Source organism: Barbatula barbatula (assembly GCF_947034865.1).
Source record: "Barbatula barbatula genome assembly, chromosome: 2".
Lineage (NCBI taxonomy): Eukaryota > Metazoa > Chordata > Actinopteri > Cypriniformes > Nemacheilidae > Barbatula > Barbatula barbatula.
Window position 1 is genome coordinate 7,242,813 of NC_136767.1, and position 17,151 is coordinate 7,259,963.

At 38.6% G+C, this 17,151-nt stretch overlaps 1 protein-coding gene across 1 annotated transcript; it reads right to left on the reverse strand.

Moving 5' to 3' along the window:
• Positions 1-1,792: 1,792 nt before the first annotated feature.
• Positions 1,793-11,819, reverse strand: LOC306890066 (cytosolic 5'-nucleotidase 1A-like). Its single transcript, XM_079449553.1, has 6 exons — positions 11,523-11,819; positions 11,236-11,403; positions 8,520-8,649; positions 8,234-8,356; positions 7,391-7,575; positions 1,793-3,640 (listed from the first exon to the last, which is right to left on the reverse strand). The coding sequence occupies exons 1-6, from the start codon at positions 11,643-11,645 to the stop codon at positions 3,272-3,274; spliced, it is 1,098 nt and encodes a 365-aa protein (XP_079305679.1). The 5' UTR covers positions 11,646-11,819; the 3' UTR covers positions 1,793-3,271.
• Positions 11,820-17,151: the final 5,332 nt, after the last annotated feature.

Consider the following 17,151-nt stretch of genomic DNA (forward strand, 5'->3'; position numbering starts at 1 on the left):
CTCCAATCTAGGAATATTTTGACTTTACAGCTTCCAATGTTTGTATGCATTAAAAAAAGATTACAATTTGAAAAAAACTATATATATACTATATAAAATGTATGTATATATTAATTTATTCTTTAATATTTAACTTATTTTATTGTTGTATGTAATTTCTTACTTTCATATGACCTTTTTCAGAAGGTGAGATGCCTGGTATGTGACAAGGAGCTTTTATTTGAACATAACAATGAAACTGGAGTGTGTTGTGTTTGCGTCAACTGACAGAGCTTCTTCCACAGGCTTCTGGCTGCTTTATTTGAAATAAGCACCAGATGGCGCTGTTCTCGACACTCTTGATGCTTCGAATCTTTTCCCGAAACATTCAGGGGAAAGCCTCATTGTTTCATGAGGCTTCATTTGCCCATCCCTAATAAACAGTCCAAGATAACACACGTAAGTAATAAACACAGGGAACCGCTCAGAAATGTCAGACTGGCTAAACAAGACTTCACCCTAAATGAGAGTCTGAACACAGTATATATAGTGAGGTGGTAATGGGAATCATCTGGTGGTGATTGTCTGTGATATAAGACACCTGGTGGCGGTTAGCATGGGTTTCTGGGAAATGGAGTTCTGTGTGGAGTGCCCTCTACTGGAGTTCATGGGCACTCCAGCTGACAATCGTGCCTTTATGACAGCAAGACTAGATTACTGTAATGCACTATTAGGTGGTTGCCCTGCAGGCCTATTACAAAAACTCCAACTGGTCCAAAATGCGGCAGCTCGAGTTCTTACGCGTACAAAAAAGTATGAGCATATTAGCCTGGTTCTGTCAACCTTGCACTGGTTAACTATAAAGCATCGAATAAACTTTAAAATCTTGCTTATTACCTATAAAGCCTTGCATGGTTTAGCTCCTCACTACTTGAGAGAACTTCTAACGTATTATAGTCCATCACGTGCACTACGCTCTCAGGTGTCAGGTCAGTTGGTAATTCCTAGAATTTCAAAATCAAATGCAGTCGGCAGATCCTTTTCCTATCTAGCGCCTAAACTTTGGAACAGTCTTCCCTGCACTGTCCGGGAGGCAGACACACTGTCAGTTTAAATCTAGACTAAAGACGCATCTTTTTAATCTTGCATACACTACACTATCATAATATATATATTTCAAAGATCTAGGCTGCACTAGTTAGATCAACCGGAACCAGGGACACTTCCAATAATAACTGATGTATATGTTGCATCAAAGAGTGCAGAACAGAACTCTACTCTCAGCCAGTTTTGTCTCATTTTTCCAAGGTTACCAGAGCGGGCAGGATGCAGTACAAGGTTACCGGAGCGGGCAGGGCGCAATCCATTCCCAGACCTGAAAAATGCTGGACGAAGGATGTGGCAACTATACAAAACTTCAGTCGCTATTAGATTATTAATGATAATTTTAAATCTAACTTTTTTTTATTTTGCCTTGTTGTGCAAGCACTGTTGAGCTTGTGCAGAGGCAGCAGTTTTTGCCAGAGGGGAACTGGAATCCCCTGGTTAGGCCTGTTGTTTTTCTCCTCCAATGGAGTTTTGGGTTCCTCGCCGCTGTTTGCATACTGTTTTGCACTGTTTGCCTGGCCGGGGGGGCTGCTAGAATTTGATAGTCTTATTTAATTAACACTGCATATAGGAATTGATTGTGTGTCTGATATTTGACCTGTGTTTTGACTTCCATAAGTTTTTATGTTTTACTTATAGTCAATGTTTTCTTGTACAGCTGCTTTGTAACAATGAAAATTGTAAAAAGCACTATATAAATAAAGCTGACTTGACATGCTTATTTATTTGTAACCTCAGAATGAAAAGAAATCAGGGCATCCTCAACAGATGGAATTAACTGAAACCTATCCCAATTTATATCAATTAGGTCTTGAATAAAATTATCAACGTTCAAATTTTTACGCTGTCTCAGTTTGATGTATTTAGGTGGAGAACTTGGGGTTTTAATTTTCCATATACAATATATAATCGAGTGATCACTTAAACAATCTGACAGTACACCAGATTTAATTATCCTTTCAGGATTAGTAACATTTACATTTAAGCATTTTGCAGACGCTTTGGACTTACATTGAATTTTACACAGGTATCTTGAATCCCCTGGAATCGAACCCACAACCTTGCGTTGTTAACGCAATGCTCTTACCACAGAGCTACAGGAAAGTAACAAGTATCCAATCCAACAAGGATGAAGAACGAGAATCAACTCTAGTAGGCTCATTAATTAACTGACTCAGATACTACCAAATACATTTCTATCATTAACAGAGGAACGGTCCAACCAATTTTTGTTAAAGTCACCCAAAATAATAAATTCATGGTGCTTCACAAGATAATTAATAGTTGACAGAATACACAGTGTAGAATCAGACGGAGCAGAGGGTGGCCTATAAATGTTACCAATAGTAAAAATTTTGTTAGCATTGTAATAGAAATTTTCTAATCTTGCTTCATGATATGTCCATGTTCTATGTTTTCTTATTTTGTTATCATGTTTTTCTCTATACGCGTCATACCACTCTGCCTTTGCCCTCGAGAAGAGGCCAAGATGTTCTGTTTGGAATAACGGGCATCACTTCTCGTAAACCAGCTTGGGATTCTTGCTAGTGGGCAAAGGGAGGGGGTGTCACGTTTTAAAATATATACTCTGTGTGCAGGAGGAAAGAGGGCCTTTTCTCTGCACCATCTCTTTGCTTTTGATGCAGATTAAACGACAATAAAATACTTTGCAAAGTAACTCGTGCCTCTCTGTGTTTTGCGTTTATCTCGGCTCACTCACCTAGTTTAAAGAATGAGAAAATTCCACAACAGCATGAAAAGTAATTTTCACAAAAAGACACTCAAAATTAACAGGATCAATGTTAGGAACTGAAAACTAAGTTTACAGAAACATAGATATGCAGATAAATATAAAAATGTGGCAATTTCCAAATGACTCTAGAAATACAATTTACTTTTTATATTTAAAATAAATCATTTAAATAAATGTTAACTAATGTGAATACATACAATCGGTAAGTTTCTAAAATATTCTATGGATAGATAGACAAGCAGATACATGTGTAGGCAGACAGAAGTAAAGAATTCGAAAAACTTTGCAAGGACACAAATGGATATCCTCCTGTTTCCAACCCCCACAACAATCCTTACATTCTATAATTGGTAAAATGCTTTAAACATCTAATAATGTAATGAACTTCATTTGTAATTTAAGTATGACCTGTAGCATCTGGAGAGTAATCGCTTATTTTTGCAGTTTTTCTGGTTGTTCAATCAGTTTCCCTTTGTTATAGTTCTGTCCTATTCCATATGGCACATGTGCAGAAATAGTGCCCATCTCCTTGGCACCCTCAATGTGGAACATCTGGTCATCAAAGAAGATGTGTGGGCGAATCTTCTGCAGCAGAGGCCCTTTAGGAGCCCCAGCAAGGAACAAAGCCTCATCAATCTCCAGGCCCCAGCTTCTAAGTGTCTTAAGCACACGAGCCCCTGAGCTGGCTGCACTTCTGGCCGTCACCAAAAACGTACGAATAGGGCAGTCCAGTCGTTCATTCTTGGCATAGATTTTTTTCTGAAGCTTCCCAAGAGCCTCTAGAAGACACTTAAGTGGACCCTGTAAAAGGTAGAGGTAATAGTCTATTACTGGGAGGTGCTAATTCTAAAGCAACCATAAACGTTACACCTCAGGGTAAAGATGACTAATAGGGAGTCAACCAAAATGTGCAATACAAATAGTAAATATAATAGCATTCATTGACAAAATTCCTTTGTAAGGCGTGTAAAGACAATATTACTGCTTGCATGACCACATATATATATATATATATATACACAATCACCTAAAGGATTATTAGGAACACCATACTAATACTGTGTTTGACCCCCTTTCGCCTTCAGAACTGCCTTAATTCTACGTTGCATTGATTCAACAAGGTGCATTAAAGCATTCTTTAGAAATGTTGGCCCATATTGATAGGATAGCATCTTGCAGTTGATGGAGATTTGTGGGATGCACATCCAGGGCACGAAGCTCCCGTTCCACCACATCCCAAAGATGCTCTATTGGGTTGAGATCTGGTGACTGTGGGGGCCATTTTAGTACAGTGAACTCATTGTCATGTTCAAGAAACCAATTTGAAATTATTCGAGCTTTGTGACATGATGCATTATCCTGCTGGAAGTAGCCATCAGAGGATGGGTACATGGTGGTCATAAAGGGATGGACATGGTCAGAAACAATGCTCAGGTAGGCCGTGGCATTTAGACGATGCCCAATTGGCACTAAGGGGCCTAAAGTGTGCCGAGAAAACATCCCACACACCATTACACCACCACCACCAGCCTGCAGAGTGGTAACAAGGCATGATGGATCAATGTTCTCATTCTGTTTATGCCAAATTCTGACTCTACCATCTGAATTTCTCAACAGAAATCGAGACTCATCAGACCAGGCAACATTTTTCCAGTCTTCAACTGTCCAATTTTGGTGAGCTTGTGCAAATTGTAGCCTCTTTTTCCTATTTGTAGTGGAGATGAGTGGTACCCGGTGGGGTCTTCTGTCGTTGTAGCCCATCCGCCTCAAGGTTGTGCGTGTTGTGGCTTCACAAATGCTTTGCTGCATACCCCGGTTATAACGAGTGGATATTTCAGTCAAAGTTGCTCTTGAATCAGTCGGCCCATTCTCCTCTGACCTCTAGCATCAACAAGGCATTTTCGCCCACAGGACTGCCGCATACTGGATGTTTTTCCCTTTTCACACCATTCTTTGTAAACCCTAGAAATGGTTGCGCGTGAAAATCCCAGTAACAGAGCAGATTGTGAAATACTCAGACCGGCCCGTCTGGCACCAACAACCATGCCACGCAAAAATAGCTTAAATCACCTTTCTTTCCCATTCTGACATTCAGTTTAGAGTTCAGGAGATTGTCTTGACCAGGACCACACCCCTAAATACATTGAAGCAACTGCCATGTGATTGGTTGTTGCATTAATAATAATTGCATTAAAGAGAAACTGAACAGGCGTTCCTAATAATCCTTTAGGTGAGTGTATATATATATAAAAATATAAAATCATATATGTGTGTGAATGTACAGCTAGTAGCAAACCTAATGTACAGTGACGTCACTGAAAAAAAGACTTGCAGAATCAAAAAACAATTTGCACAACATTTTAAAAATAAAATTTGGTGCTACAATTCAAGTACAACTAATTAACCAGAATAAAAATCAATTCTACTTATTAAATACATTTAGTTTTTGTTCAAATATCTAAGTAAACATAAAATGGTGGTCTCTTTACTGGCATTAGAACAATTACTGCTCAATAAGTGACATGACAAATATCGTGCCTCCCTCAGACAACAACTTAAAAAACCCTAACTTAAGAATAATAACAAAACTCTCCTAAATTCAAAGATGAATCAACAAGAAACAAGAACAAGTCTTTCTTTTACTGAAAAACATTTAAAATGACAGTTAATCTTGAAAATGTATATCTTAATGCAGTCAGATAAAAAGCATGCTGGGAACTTCAGATCCTACACAAATTATTTATGTAGTCTCAACACAAAATAAATAAGTAAACTTAATTCGACCTATTGAAATGGGTTTAACATAATAAAATTGAGTGGGATTTACTTAACAATTTGTTCAATACTCAGAGAAAACAATTCAATCTTAACATCCAAAATGAGTAGATTTTCTTCCCAAGCTTTTATCGATATTTTGACAAAAAACATTTTGTTAAAAACAGGAACATAATTATACTTAGTAGATTTTATGAAAAGTTATGATTAAATTACACTAAGGCAGATAATATTTTTTATTTGTTGGTGTAGCTTGTTTTCTCTTAGATCAGTGTTTCCCAATCCTGGTCCTGGAGTACCCCAGCACTGCACATTTTCCATATCTCTCTAATCAAACACACCTGTTTCAACTTACAGTATCAGCTCATTAGTGGTCAACCAATATGGGTTTTTCTCTGGTCGATGCCGATTTTTAGAAATCAGGCCTGCTGCTGACCCATATACTGTATGAGGCCAATATGTTAGGCATATATTCCGTCTTCATCTCATAAAATCGAATTAAGTAATAATAAGTTATACAGATTATTGCTTAAATTAAACATTTATTGAATACACGTCTCTTCAAATCTGTGCACTTGATTGAGAAATATTGATTGTTTATTTCAGGGTACAAGAAAGCAGTCGAATTCATAGTAATAATATATTGCTAAAACTTTTAAGGACCTTCTCAAACTGTTCTGAAGCATGTTTTGTGCCTTTTTCTATTTTATAGGACAGTAGACAACCTGAAAGGAAAGTGGTCGAATGCATTTAAACAGCCACAAAAAAACGCATACGGACATAATGCGTAAACGAGGGGAAACAACAGGTCAGGATTTAAACTTTGGCTGAAGGTTGGTTTAATGATGAAAAATGTATCAATCAAGCAGAATGTTTTCTGTCAATTTCAGATTTCTAACACAGACTTACAGTGTTCAGCATTTTTCACGGCTGCCAGAGCAGGAACAAAAAGCTTCTCTCTGTATGTTTATCAGTCATTTGTAAATTGTGTGCACTTATTTCGTCCATTTGATAGAAAGATCGACCAAAACGCATCTTAATACCAAATATAAACAGAGTCCAAACCACAAGACACATTTAAGCAGGGAAGTTAACGTGCACGCTTTAGCCAGAATTTCAATTTTTTAACAAGTCATTGCTGCAGAGTGAGAGTTCTCCCACACGCAGCCTCAGAGGGAGAGAAATTATCTGGTACAGAAACAATTGATAACGTTGGAGTTTATCTAGCTATACAATGTGGACATCTATAATAATTTAGCCGCTGGGCTTGTCACCAGGTTTTGGTACCGGTGCATTCATGTAGCCTAAACTATGTGGTTGAAGGCTTGCTAACAATAGAGTTCCAAAATGTTATTTGCATTCTCAAGTAGCAACATATTTAATCAATGAAATAAATAAGGCTAGATTAAGAAGGAATGATAATAATAATTTAAATCTTATCGTTTTGTTGTGACGTTATCAGGTGTTTCAAAGTTAGCAGGCATAGGAGGACATCACAGTGCTATGTCGCTGGAGGCAGCGTTACTTCACTTCACTGCGCTAAGCTTAGCTTAATCGGCCGGCCGAACAGTCGACCTCTACAGCTCATTAGTAACATCTCCAAGACCTCAGAAGAGTGTGTAAGATTAGAGTGACATAGAAAATGTGTAGTGTTGGACTCCAGGACCAGGATTGGGAAACACTTTCTTAGATGACTGGAGTCAGAGAATGCCATGTATTCACTTGATGTAGCAACAAATAGCTAATAGTGATGAAGGCCCTTGAGACATACTGTACCTGAGCAAGTGGCTTGTTCTCATGCTGCTTTTCATGCTCAAAGAATGTGTCCAGGCCATGCTGCTTAACAATGATCTCTGACTCATCAGAGAAAAGCACAGCGTCCCCATCGAAGGCCACACGCAGTTGAGTCTCGGAGAGCTCCATCGCCATATCAGGATTGAACATGATAGCTGCTGCTATACCTTTTGGAATGGAAACCAAACCAAACATTGATTTTATCAGAATTAGATTTCATGCAGACACATACAGTAGTGGCTTAGAGTCAGCATTACACATATGCTACTGTATATGGACAAAAGTATTAGGGCGCAACCTTCTAAGGAACAGGTTTGACTACTAGTCATTTCCATCAGCACAAACATTAATGCCTCAGCACATGATGATATTCTAGAGTATCTAACTGCTTTTTTAGGAAACGGGAGTGGTTCATGGCAAAGCAGATGCAAACATCTTATAATAGGATCATATTACAGCATAATTCTCCAAGACTCCACTTCACTGATTGTCACTTATAGATCAGTAACACCCAAAGTTATGCTTCTTTGGTCCCAGCTTTGAGCAAGGCATATTCTGATTGGCTGAAAACTGAAAACTCTGAAAACTAAAAGATCTCAATTTGAAAACTGTGCATAACATGGAAATCTCAAAACAAGCACACACAAATCTAAAGCAATCCAAATGTGCTATGAACGTGTGAACTGATGCTCATGAATTCATTCACATTTATTAACGTCAATAAGATTATGCAAGTGTGACCCTGTTTTGTAAATGTATACATGTAGGGGCTAATTTAACTGTATAGTTAAAAACTTTATTACAGAACAGTTGTTAACAATTTACCCTCCTCAATGGCCTCCTGGACTTTCTTGGTGTCTTTAGAGAGATACAGGTTAGTCATGTAGGCCTTGAGGTAGCCGATAGGGCTTTGACCTCCAGTCATGCAGAAGCGTTCTATGGTCAGATCTGATGAGTGGAAAAAGATTATTTACATCTTACTACTAGCTTTAAAAATGTTGATATGTCATCACAATGCCATTACAATGCCAGGATGAGCCAGAAGATAAAACATTTTAATAAGAATCTGATAGAACAGTTTACAAAATACGGTGAGAAATAATAGGCATACCATAGTGATTTATACTGTTCATGAGTCGCACCCCAACCTGGGCGTGATTGTTTGTCATGAGAACGATGTCAAACAGCTCTTCACTGTCTGGATAGAGAGTTCTGAGACGTTCATTTACGGTCATCAGTGCCTGTATGAATACAATATTTTTGTTTTCAATTCAATTTCACTCTATAGCTCTTTTAACAGTATGAACAATTGCAACACAGCTATTTTTTGCATTAAACAGAAAATAAAAAAACTATGAAAATACATCGTCACAATTCTCTTGTGGTGAGGCCGGGCATTAGGTAAGGATGACAGTTGGGACCTTGGTTGCAAGTTATATTTTTAGTGGCTTTTTGTATTTACTGGGATAGGACAGTAGAGGGGTGACAGGAAAGTAAGGGCTCCAGATAAAAAACAAATTATGGAGCCATTGGCTCCTATAGGGGAAAAACAGGCGCCATATACGTTTTTAGAACCACATAACATTAACTTAAATTTTTTAAATCACATAGTTTTAGGATTTTTCCTGGCTAAAAACATTACAATGATGTACACCACGTTCAATTAAGGAAACTTATCAAGAAATATATATATATATATACATATATAAATATATACATGGATGCAACAAAAACAATAAACACCTTAACAGCCGAGAGATACAGTTAATACAGCTACTATTATAGCTCTTTAGGAAGAAATAAACAACACTGTCCTCAGTGCCTCATGTGCTGATAACGAAACAGCGGCTCCATTATGGCGTAATGCTGCACCACCTGATGATCCCAATGACAGGCATTGCATACAGTGTTTTTTTTGTAAAGACATCTGACAACGGAGAGCTGTTCTGGCACTGAGCGTGCAGGAAATTGGCCAGCTGCAACCAATTTTAAAAACAAGTCAATTTTGATGGTCACCAGTGGCGATCTCTGCAAAAATATCACTTGCAAATTTATATTTTTGGTTGCAAAAGCGACCATTTTTGACGCAGTCTGGAGCCCTGAAAGGGTTGAGCAGAGATAGGGGAGCAGGACCGACAAACTACCTTCGAGACAGGAAATCAAAATTTGGGTCACCTTGACGTTGTTATATTGGTGCTAGGGACCACTTGTGATGCTCATTGAGTTTTTAGCATCTGCGTCTCACTATAAAAGACATGGACTTCATATCCAGCTGCTCTGTGAGTTTACTTTACAAGCATGTTATGGGGACTCACATCAGTATTTACTTCATGGGGCTTCGAAGTCTCTAGATATGGCTCTGATCATAATATATATCATATGTCTAGTGAGCAATCCAAGGGCGACACCAGCAAAGACACAAAACTTAGTTGCAGGCTCAACCAGTTCTTCTTTGGTAAATAAACAATAAAGCTGGTTCAGCTAGGCAGCGGAAGAATACTGTTTAACTACGCTGTAAAATAATATAAAAGGTTGTTCAATTAGGAGGTTAAGCAAAATAAATGTGTTTTCATATAAAGAGAGCTTAAAATAATATAAATGTTTTGCTAAACTTCACTAATTAATGGGTTCAAATACTACAGAGATTTGCATAAAAAGTTGCTGTTTTTGAAGTTCCATCAACTGGGGATTGTGTTAACTTGGGATGTATCTGCGCTCCTTTAGGGAAAGTGGGGTGAGTTGTGCCAGTTTTTAGTCAAAGTGACTTTAAAGTAAGGTCATGACTGAAATGCCTTTAACTTGAGAATGTACATATATTTCAAGATGTGGTGCATCCCTGAGAACAATAACTTTGGATGTGAAATCAATTGTTTCAGAAATATAGCTTTTGGGGAAAAAGTGGTCTTGTGACACAACTTGACCCTGACGTTGTGTAAGTTGTGCCTTTGGGGAGAATACGCTGGGGTAAATTGTGCCAGTGATTTCTGAATTAAAACAGAACTTTCTAATGTTGTGAACTGTAGTGCTATATGAAAGCAAGACAAATGAAATACAAAATTGATCATTTAAGGTTAATTAAGATATTGTCACCCTATTAAACTGTTGGAATAAGTCATATTTTGCAGTTTTTGGGAAAACACAAAAAAATGTAATAAACAATTGGCCTAGCTATCTGGCCTACTACTTAACATCCCACTTCTCAATGCTGCAGGGGAATATAAACTTCTGCTCCCTTCTGGCTGTACCTGTTTATGGGGTGTGGGTAGTTCCTTGAGCACATCACCTCTAGGGATGACTCCTTCATATTTTTTTAAATGTAAAGATGGGCTTTCCATCCACAGACTTCTTACAACTTTGCCAAAAAGTCTAAGAATTCACTTATTTTCACAAAAAGAGAAAATAAAAGTAATAAAACTAGTTATTAATAATAGTTAAAATCGAAACCCTTTTTCCTAAATTCCTTGACAAGTTTTATAAACACTGAAACGGCTGTCAAATTTTAACGTGGTTTAGTCAACCATGAAACGATTAGTGAACGTCCTATAAACGGGAGCATGAACCGAACAATCAAATCGATCTCATATAGGTAACAGAATTAACATTTAAAGGGATGTGTGCTTTATTCGCGAACCTGTCGCGTTCTTACATCTGCTGAGAAATCAGGTAAAATGATATGCGTGCACGCGCATGTCCCCAGTTAACACGATCCCCAGTTGATCCATAACACCGTAAAGCTGGTTTGCCAGTGCAAACACCCTTTACCTCTTAAGTCAAACGAACATATTTCCTTCTTATTTATTATAGACTAAAGTGTTAAGAGTTCTTACCTTAACAAAAGGAAAAGCAGGACCGGGTTTAAGCGGCTCATTCTCGTGTTCTTGCTGATACTCCACATACTTCTCAAGCCCTTCTTCCTCAAATAGCTTCCTCTCCTTCACCATATCAAATAAGGTCCGAGACGAAACAGCGATTGTAACTGCATGTTTTGGTTTAGGCTGTTTAAAAACATAATAACTGTCATCAACATCTAAAGAAATGACTGAAATGTTCACGTCAGCTAAAGTAGCGCGTACTGTAACATTGCCTAAGGGTGGGTCTTGAAGTATTTACTTACGGGTCTCGGTTTCTTCGATTTCAAGTTTTCATAGTGCGCTTTCGTTGCAGCCCAGTCTATTTCATCTGCTTTTGCAACCTTTTGATTTGTGGAGTTCACTTCATCTTGTTTTATTTCACTCATTTTTGTCTTGCACCCGCGTGTTTCAGATGTAGCCTACATGCAGAATTTCCTAGTTTACGATTACATAACAGACAATACGGAAACGTGAAGGGGGTTGGACATGCATGTACATCTCGAGGAGGTGAAATCTTTGCGTGTCAGGTGACAGCTGACACGTTACACGTCACTCCTGCCTCGCTGCCTGTGACTGTTTTACGCTATATGGGGAGGCTGCAGACCTATATGGAAGGCCATTTAGGCAGAAATGTCTTTAGACGTAACGTGTACAGACGCTATAACGCTATGGAGGGATATTTCAGTCACAATATAAACTAAAAGTCTAAAACTGAAAGTTTTCAACCTAAACTAAAAGTCAAAATTTGAAACTAAAAGTCCAATTGAAAATGAATTTTGTATATGGGATTGGGCATTTGGTATATAGGATTGGGTATTTTGTATGTAGGATTGGGCATTTAATCATTTAGCCATTTAGGTTTGAGGTTTTGGGGATTTAGGATTGGGCATTTGAGGATTGAGGAGTGTATGCAAATTAGGAGGCGTGGCCAACATGCTGGAGGGTGCTAAAGAGCACACTGTTACTGTGTGTTCACACCGAGTGCGAATGAGGCGTCAAGCGCGAGTGATTTACATGTTAAGTCAATGTAAAGACGCGATAGACGCGCTTGCGGCGCGAATAGCGCGAATGAGGCGGCGCGAATGACGCGAACTACGCGAATCGCGCGAGTTGAAATATCTGAACTTTGGCGGAAATTCGCGTCGCGTTAACCAATCAGGAGCCTGCTCTAGTAGTAGTAGACCCTCCTATGAAGTGAATTTCACGCGCGAATAGCGCGAATGACGCAAATTTCACGCACGAATGGCGCGAATGACGCGAATGACACAAAATGTTCAAGCGTCCAACTACTCGCGAATAGCGCGTTTTTGACGCCAATGAAACCAGAGCGAGTGAGTGGCTGGAGCGAGGATATGAGGAGCCGTATAGAGTTTAAATCAAACTGCGATTTTGAAAACATATATAAAAGCGTGCATACACACATATACATTGCTCACATATACATGTATAGTATTGGATGTTCAAGCAAACACATATGAAAAACAATACATATTATGTTAGTAATGCATGCATATAAACTCGATGCGTGCAAAAAACATCTATAAAACACTCGCACATACATATAAACTCTGCACACACACAAGTCTATAAAACTCTCGCACATACATATACACTCGATGCGAGCAAAACACTGAGAGCTATAAGAGAAATCCTCTTATCTACCCTGCTTCCAGAGAGCCCAGGTAAGCCCCCTTCAAAGAAAGGCAAAGCAGAAGACGATGCCGTGGTTTCCACTCTCTCACAGCTTATAAATAGTCGCTCGGATGCCCTGGAGAAAATGGTGGGTCAAGTCAAGTCAAGTCAGCTTTATTTATATAGCGCTTTTTACAATTTCCATTGTTACAAAGCAGCTGTACAAGAAAACATTGACTATAAGTAAAACATAAAAGGTTATGGAAGTCAAAACACAGGTCAAATATCAGACACACAATAAATTTCTATATGCAGTGTTAATTAAATAAGACTATCAAATTCTAGCAGCCCCCCCGGCCAGGCAAACAGTGCAAAACAGTATGCAAACGGTGGCGAGGAACCTATGCTGTTGCACCCGACGTAACTCTGTGTTCTATATCGAGATTCACAGCCAGCTAAACTCTCTCTTGCATCACTTCCTCCAAGGAACAGGCAATTGTTGTATTCGGCAAAGATTTAATGCAAAAAAGTGTGAAACTAAAAGATACAAGCACAAAAAACAAGGACTTAAAGACTAAATCAAAGTCAATAAAATTAAATCGTATTATTATTGCAATAAAGTGCATAAAGGCTAAATAGTAAAACGAAAAAAATCTTTACATAGATTTATAATTAGCCTGTAACATGTTTACACAAAATCAACATCCGTAAACACATTTTAACTTATATTGGACATATATCTGTTAATTGAACTATTAAACTATAAACTTACTCATATTGCCACTCAAAGGGCTCAAACATTAGGATGCCGTTAGAAGGAAACGAAAGGATTTTTCTTCTCTACCGCATAGCAGCTGTACTGCCACTATAACTATGGAACTAGCGCCCTCTAGCGGACAGAAAGAGCAATAGCATGTTAACAGCTCCAACACAGAACCCAAAACTCCATTGGAGGAGAAAAAAAACCTCAGAGGGAGACCAGGCCTAACCAGGGGATTCCAGTTCCCCTCTGGCAAAAACTGCTGCTTCTGCACAAGCTCGACAGTGCTTGCACAACAAGGCAAAATAAAAAACAAAGTTAGATTTAAAATTATCATTAATAATCTAATAGCGACTGAAGTTTTGTCGAGTCGCCACGTCCTTCGTCCAGCATTTGTCAGGTCTGGGAATGGATTGCGCCCTGCCCGCTCCGGTAACCTTGGACTGCGTCCTGCCCGCTCTGGTAACTTTGGAACAATGAGACAAGACGGGCGGAGAGTAGAGTGCTGTTCTGCACTCTTTGATGCAACAAATGCATCAGTTGTTATTGGAAGTGTCCCTGGTTCCGGTTGATCTAACTAGTGCAGCCTAGATCTTTGAAATATATATATTATGATAGTCTAGTGTATGCAAGAGTAAAAAGATGCGTCTTTAGTCTAGATTTAAACTGACAGAGTGTGTCTGCCTCCCGGACAGTGCAGGGAAGACTGTTCCAAAGTTTAGGCGCTAGATAGGAAAATGATCTGCCGCCTGCACTTGATTTTGAAATTCTAGGTATTACCAACTGACCTGACACCTGAGAGCGTAGTGCACGGGATGGACTATAATACGTTAGAAGTTCTCTCAAGTAGTGAGTAGCTAAACCATGCAAGGCTTTATAGGTAATAAGCAAGATTTTAAAGTTTATGCGATGCTTTACAAGTAACCAGTGCAAGGTTGACAGAACCGGGCTAATATGCTCATACTTTTCGGGCCGCATTTCGGACCAGTTGGAGTTTTTGTAATAGGCCTGCAGGGCAACCACCTAATAGTGCATTACAGTAATCTAGTCTTGATGTCATAAAGGCATGTATAAGCTTCTCTGCATCTGATGGTGACAGCATATGACGTAGTTTAGACATATTTTTAAGATGGAAAAACGCAATTTTACAGGTGTTGGTGACCTGGTTCTCAAATGACAGAGTACTATCGAATATAAAGCCAAGATTCTTAGCTAAAGATGAGGGTTTTATGAAACATCCATCAATAGTTAAGCAGTATTCTTGGTTGTTACGTAGGGCGGTTTTCGGTCCGATAAGTAACACTTTAGTTTTGTCCGAGTTCAGTAATAAAAAATTGCTACTCATCCACCTTTTTATATCGACTATGCATTCCACTATTCGATGGAATTGCTATGTTTCATGAGGCTTCGAGGAAATATAAAGTTGCGTATCATCAGCATAAGAGTGAACGCTTACTCCGTGTCGCTTTATTTTATCTCCTAGAGGTAGCATGTATAATGCGAAGAGCATAGGCCCTAAGACTGAGCCCTGTGGTACACCGTACTGGACTTTCGATTTGCGTGATACCTCATTGTTTATTGCTACATATTGAAAACGGTCGCATAAATAAGATCTAAGCCATTTCAAAGCTATTTCCTTAATACCGACATCATTTTCGAGTCTATGTAGGAGCATGCTGTGGTCAATGGTGTCGAATGTAGCACTAAGATCTAGCAGCACCAATAAGGAGATACAACCTCGGTCGGACGCCATAAGCAGATCATTTGTAACTCTAATCAGAGCAGTCTCTGTACTGTGATGCGCAATAAATCCAGACTGGAAATCTTCATTAATCTCATTCCTTTGGAGGAAGGAGCATATTTGAATTGAGACTACTTTTTCCAGAACTTTAGATAAGAAAGGTAGATTCGAAATAGGTCTGTAGTTAACTAGTTCCCCAGGGTCCAGATGGGGTTTTTTGATAAGGGGCCTTATAACAGCCACCTTATATGCTCTAAGCATATGTCCTAATGTCAGAGATGAGTTAATAATGCGTAAAGTAGAGGATCTATAATTTCTGGGAGCATCTCTTTCAGTAGATTTGTAGGTATAGAGTCTAACATGCATGAAGTTGATTTAGATGATCTAATGATTTTAGAGAGTTCATCGTGATCTATAGTAGAAAATAAACATAATTTCTCCTTAGAGGCGCTGTAGTTAGCCGTTTGTTCAGCGGGATTCACTTCTGGTTGCATAGTTATAATTTTTTCTCTATTATCTTGGATTTTATTTGTGAAATAGTTCATAAAATCATCACTGCTATGCTGGTATACAGAATCAGAAGTCGCTGACGAATTATTTTTTGTTAATTTAGCCACTGTTTCAAATACAAACCTAGGGTTATGCTGGTTTTCTTCTATTAGTGATGAAAGGTAGGCAGATCTCGACGTTTTTAGGGCTTTCCTGTATTTTTTAATACTATCCTTCCAGGCAATACGAAATACCTCTAATTTAGTTTTCTTAAAGTTGCGCTCCATTTTTCATGCCGCTTTCTTTCTTCAATTTTTACGTCGCCCACGTTTATACCGTAAGACAATATTAAATCTAAAGTATGATTACGAAGGTGAGTAGGTCCCGACACATGTTGACTAACGCCCATGGAGTTAAGAGTGTCTTTAAAGCCATTCCTAAAGCATCTGTATCATTATCTACATGAATGTTAAAGTCACCAACAACAAGGACTCTGTCTGCAGCCGGTACTAGTTCTGATAAGAACCCACCAAATTCTTTAATAAAATCTGTGTGGTGCCCTGGAGGCCTATATACAATAGCCAGAATAAATTTTAAAGATGTTTTGTCCTTAGTATTAGGTATTGATGCATCAAGTACCATGACTTCAAAAGAATTCTATTTAGGATTAGACTTCTGAGAAATGCTAAAAGAGTTACGGTAAAGTGCAGCAACACCTCCCCCTCTGCCTTTTAGGCGAGGCTCGTGTTTATAATAATAATCTTGGGGGACAGACTCATTTAATCATCTGGCTTTAGCCATGTTTCTGTTAGACAAAGCATGTCTATTTTATGATCTGTTATCATATTGTTGATAAAAAGTGCTTTATTAGAGAGAGATCTAATATTTAGCAATCCGAGTCGAAACAGTTGATTATCTGTATTATGTTCATGTTTAGTTAGTTTAACGTTATTTAAATTACCTTTGAGAGGTTTACGCATTATTTTATGTTTGCTAATCCGGGGGACAGACACAGTCTCTATTTTATGATGTTTGGGAGAAAGTATTATCGCATGTTGTGTATTTAGTGTGTTCTGCAACGTGAGACGGCAAGCAGACCGTTGGTTAAGCCATTCTGTCTGCTCCCTGACCTGGGCCCCAGTGAGTCAAGTTTTAGCATTAAGACTATGTGCCATATTTCTAGACAGTAGAAAAGCTCCAGCCCAGGAGGGGTGGAGACCATCACTTTTCAACAGGTCAGGTCTGCCCTCAAAACTCTTCCAGTTATTTA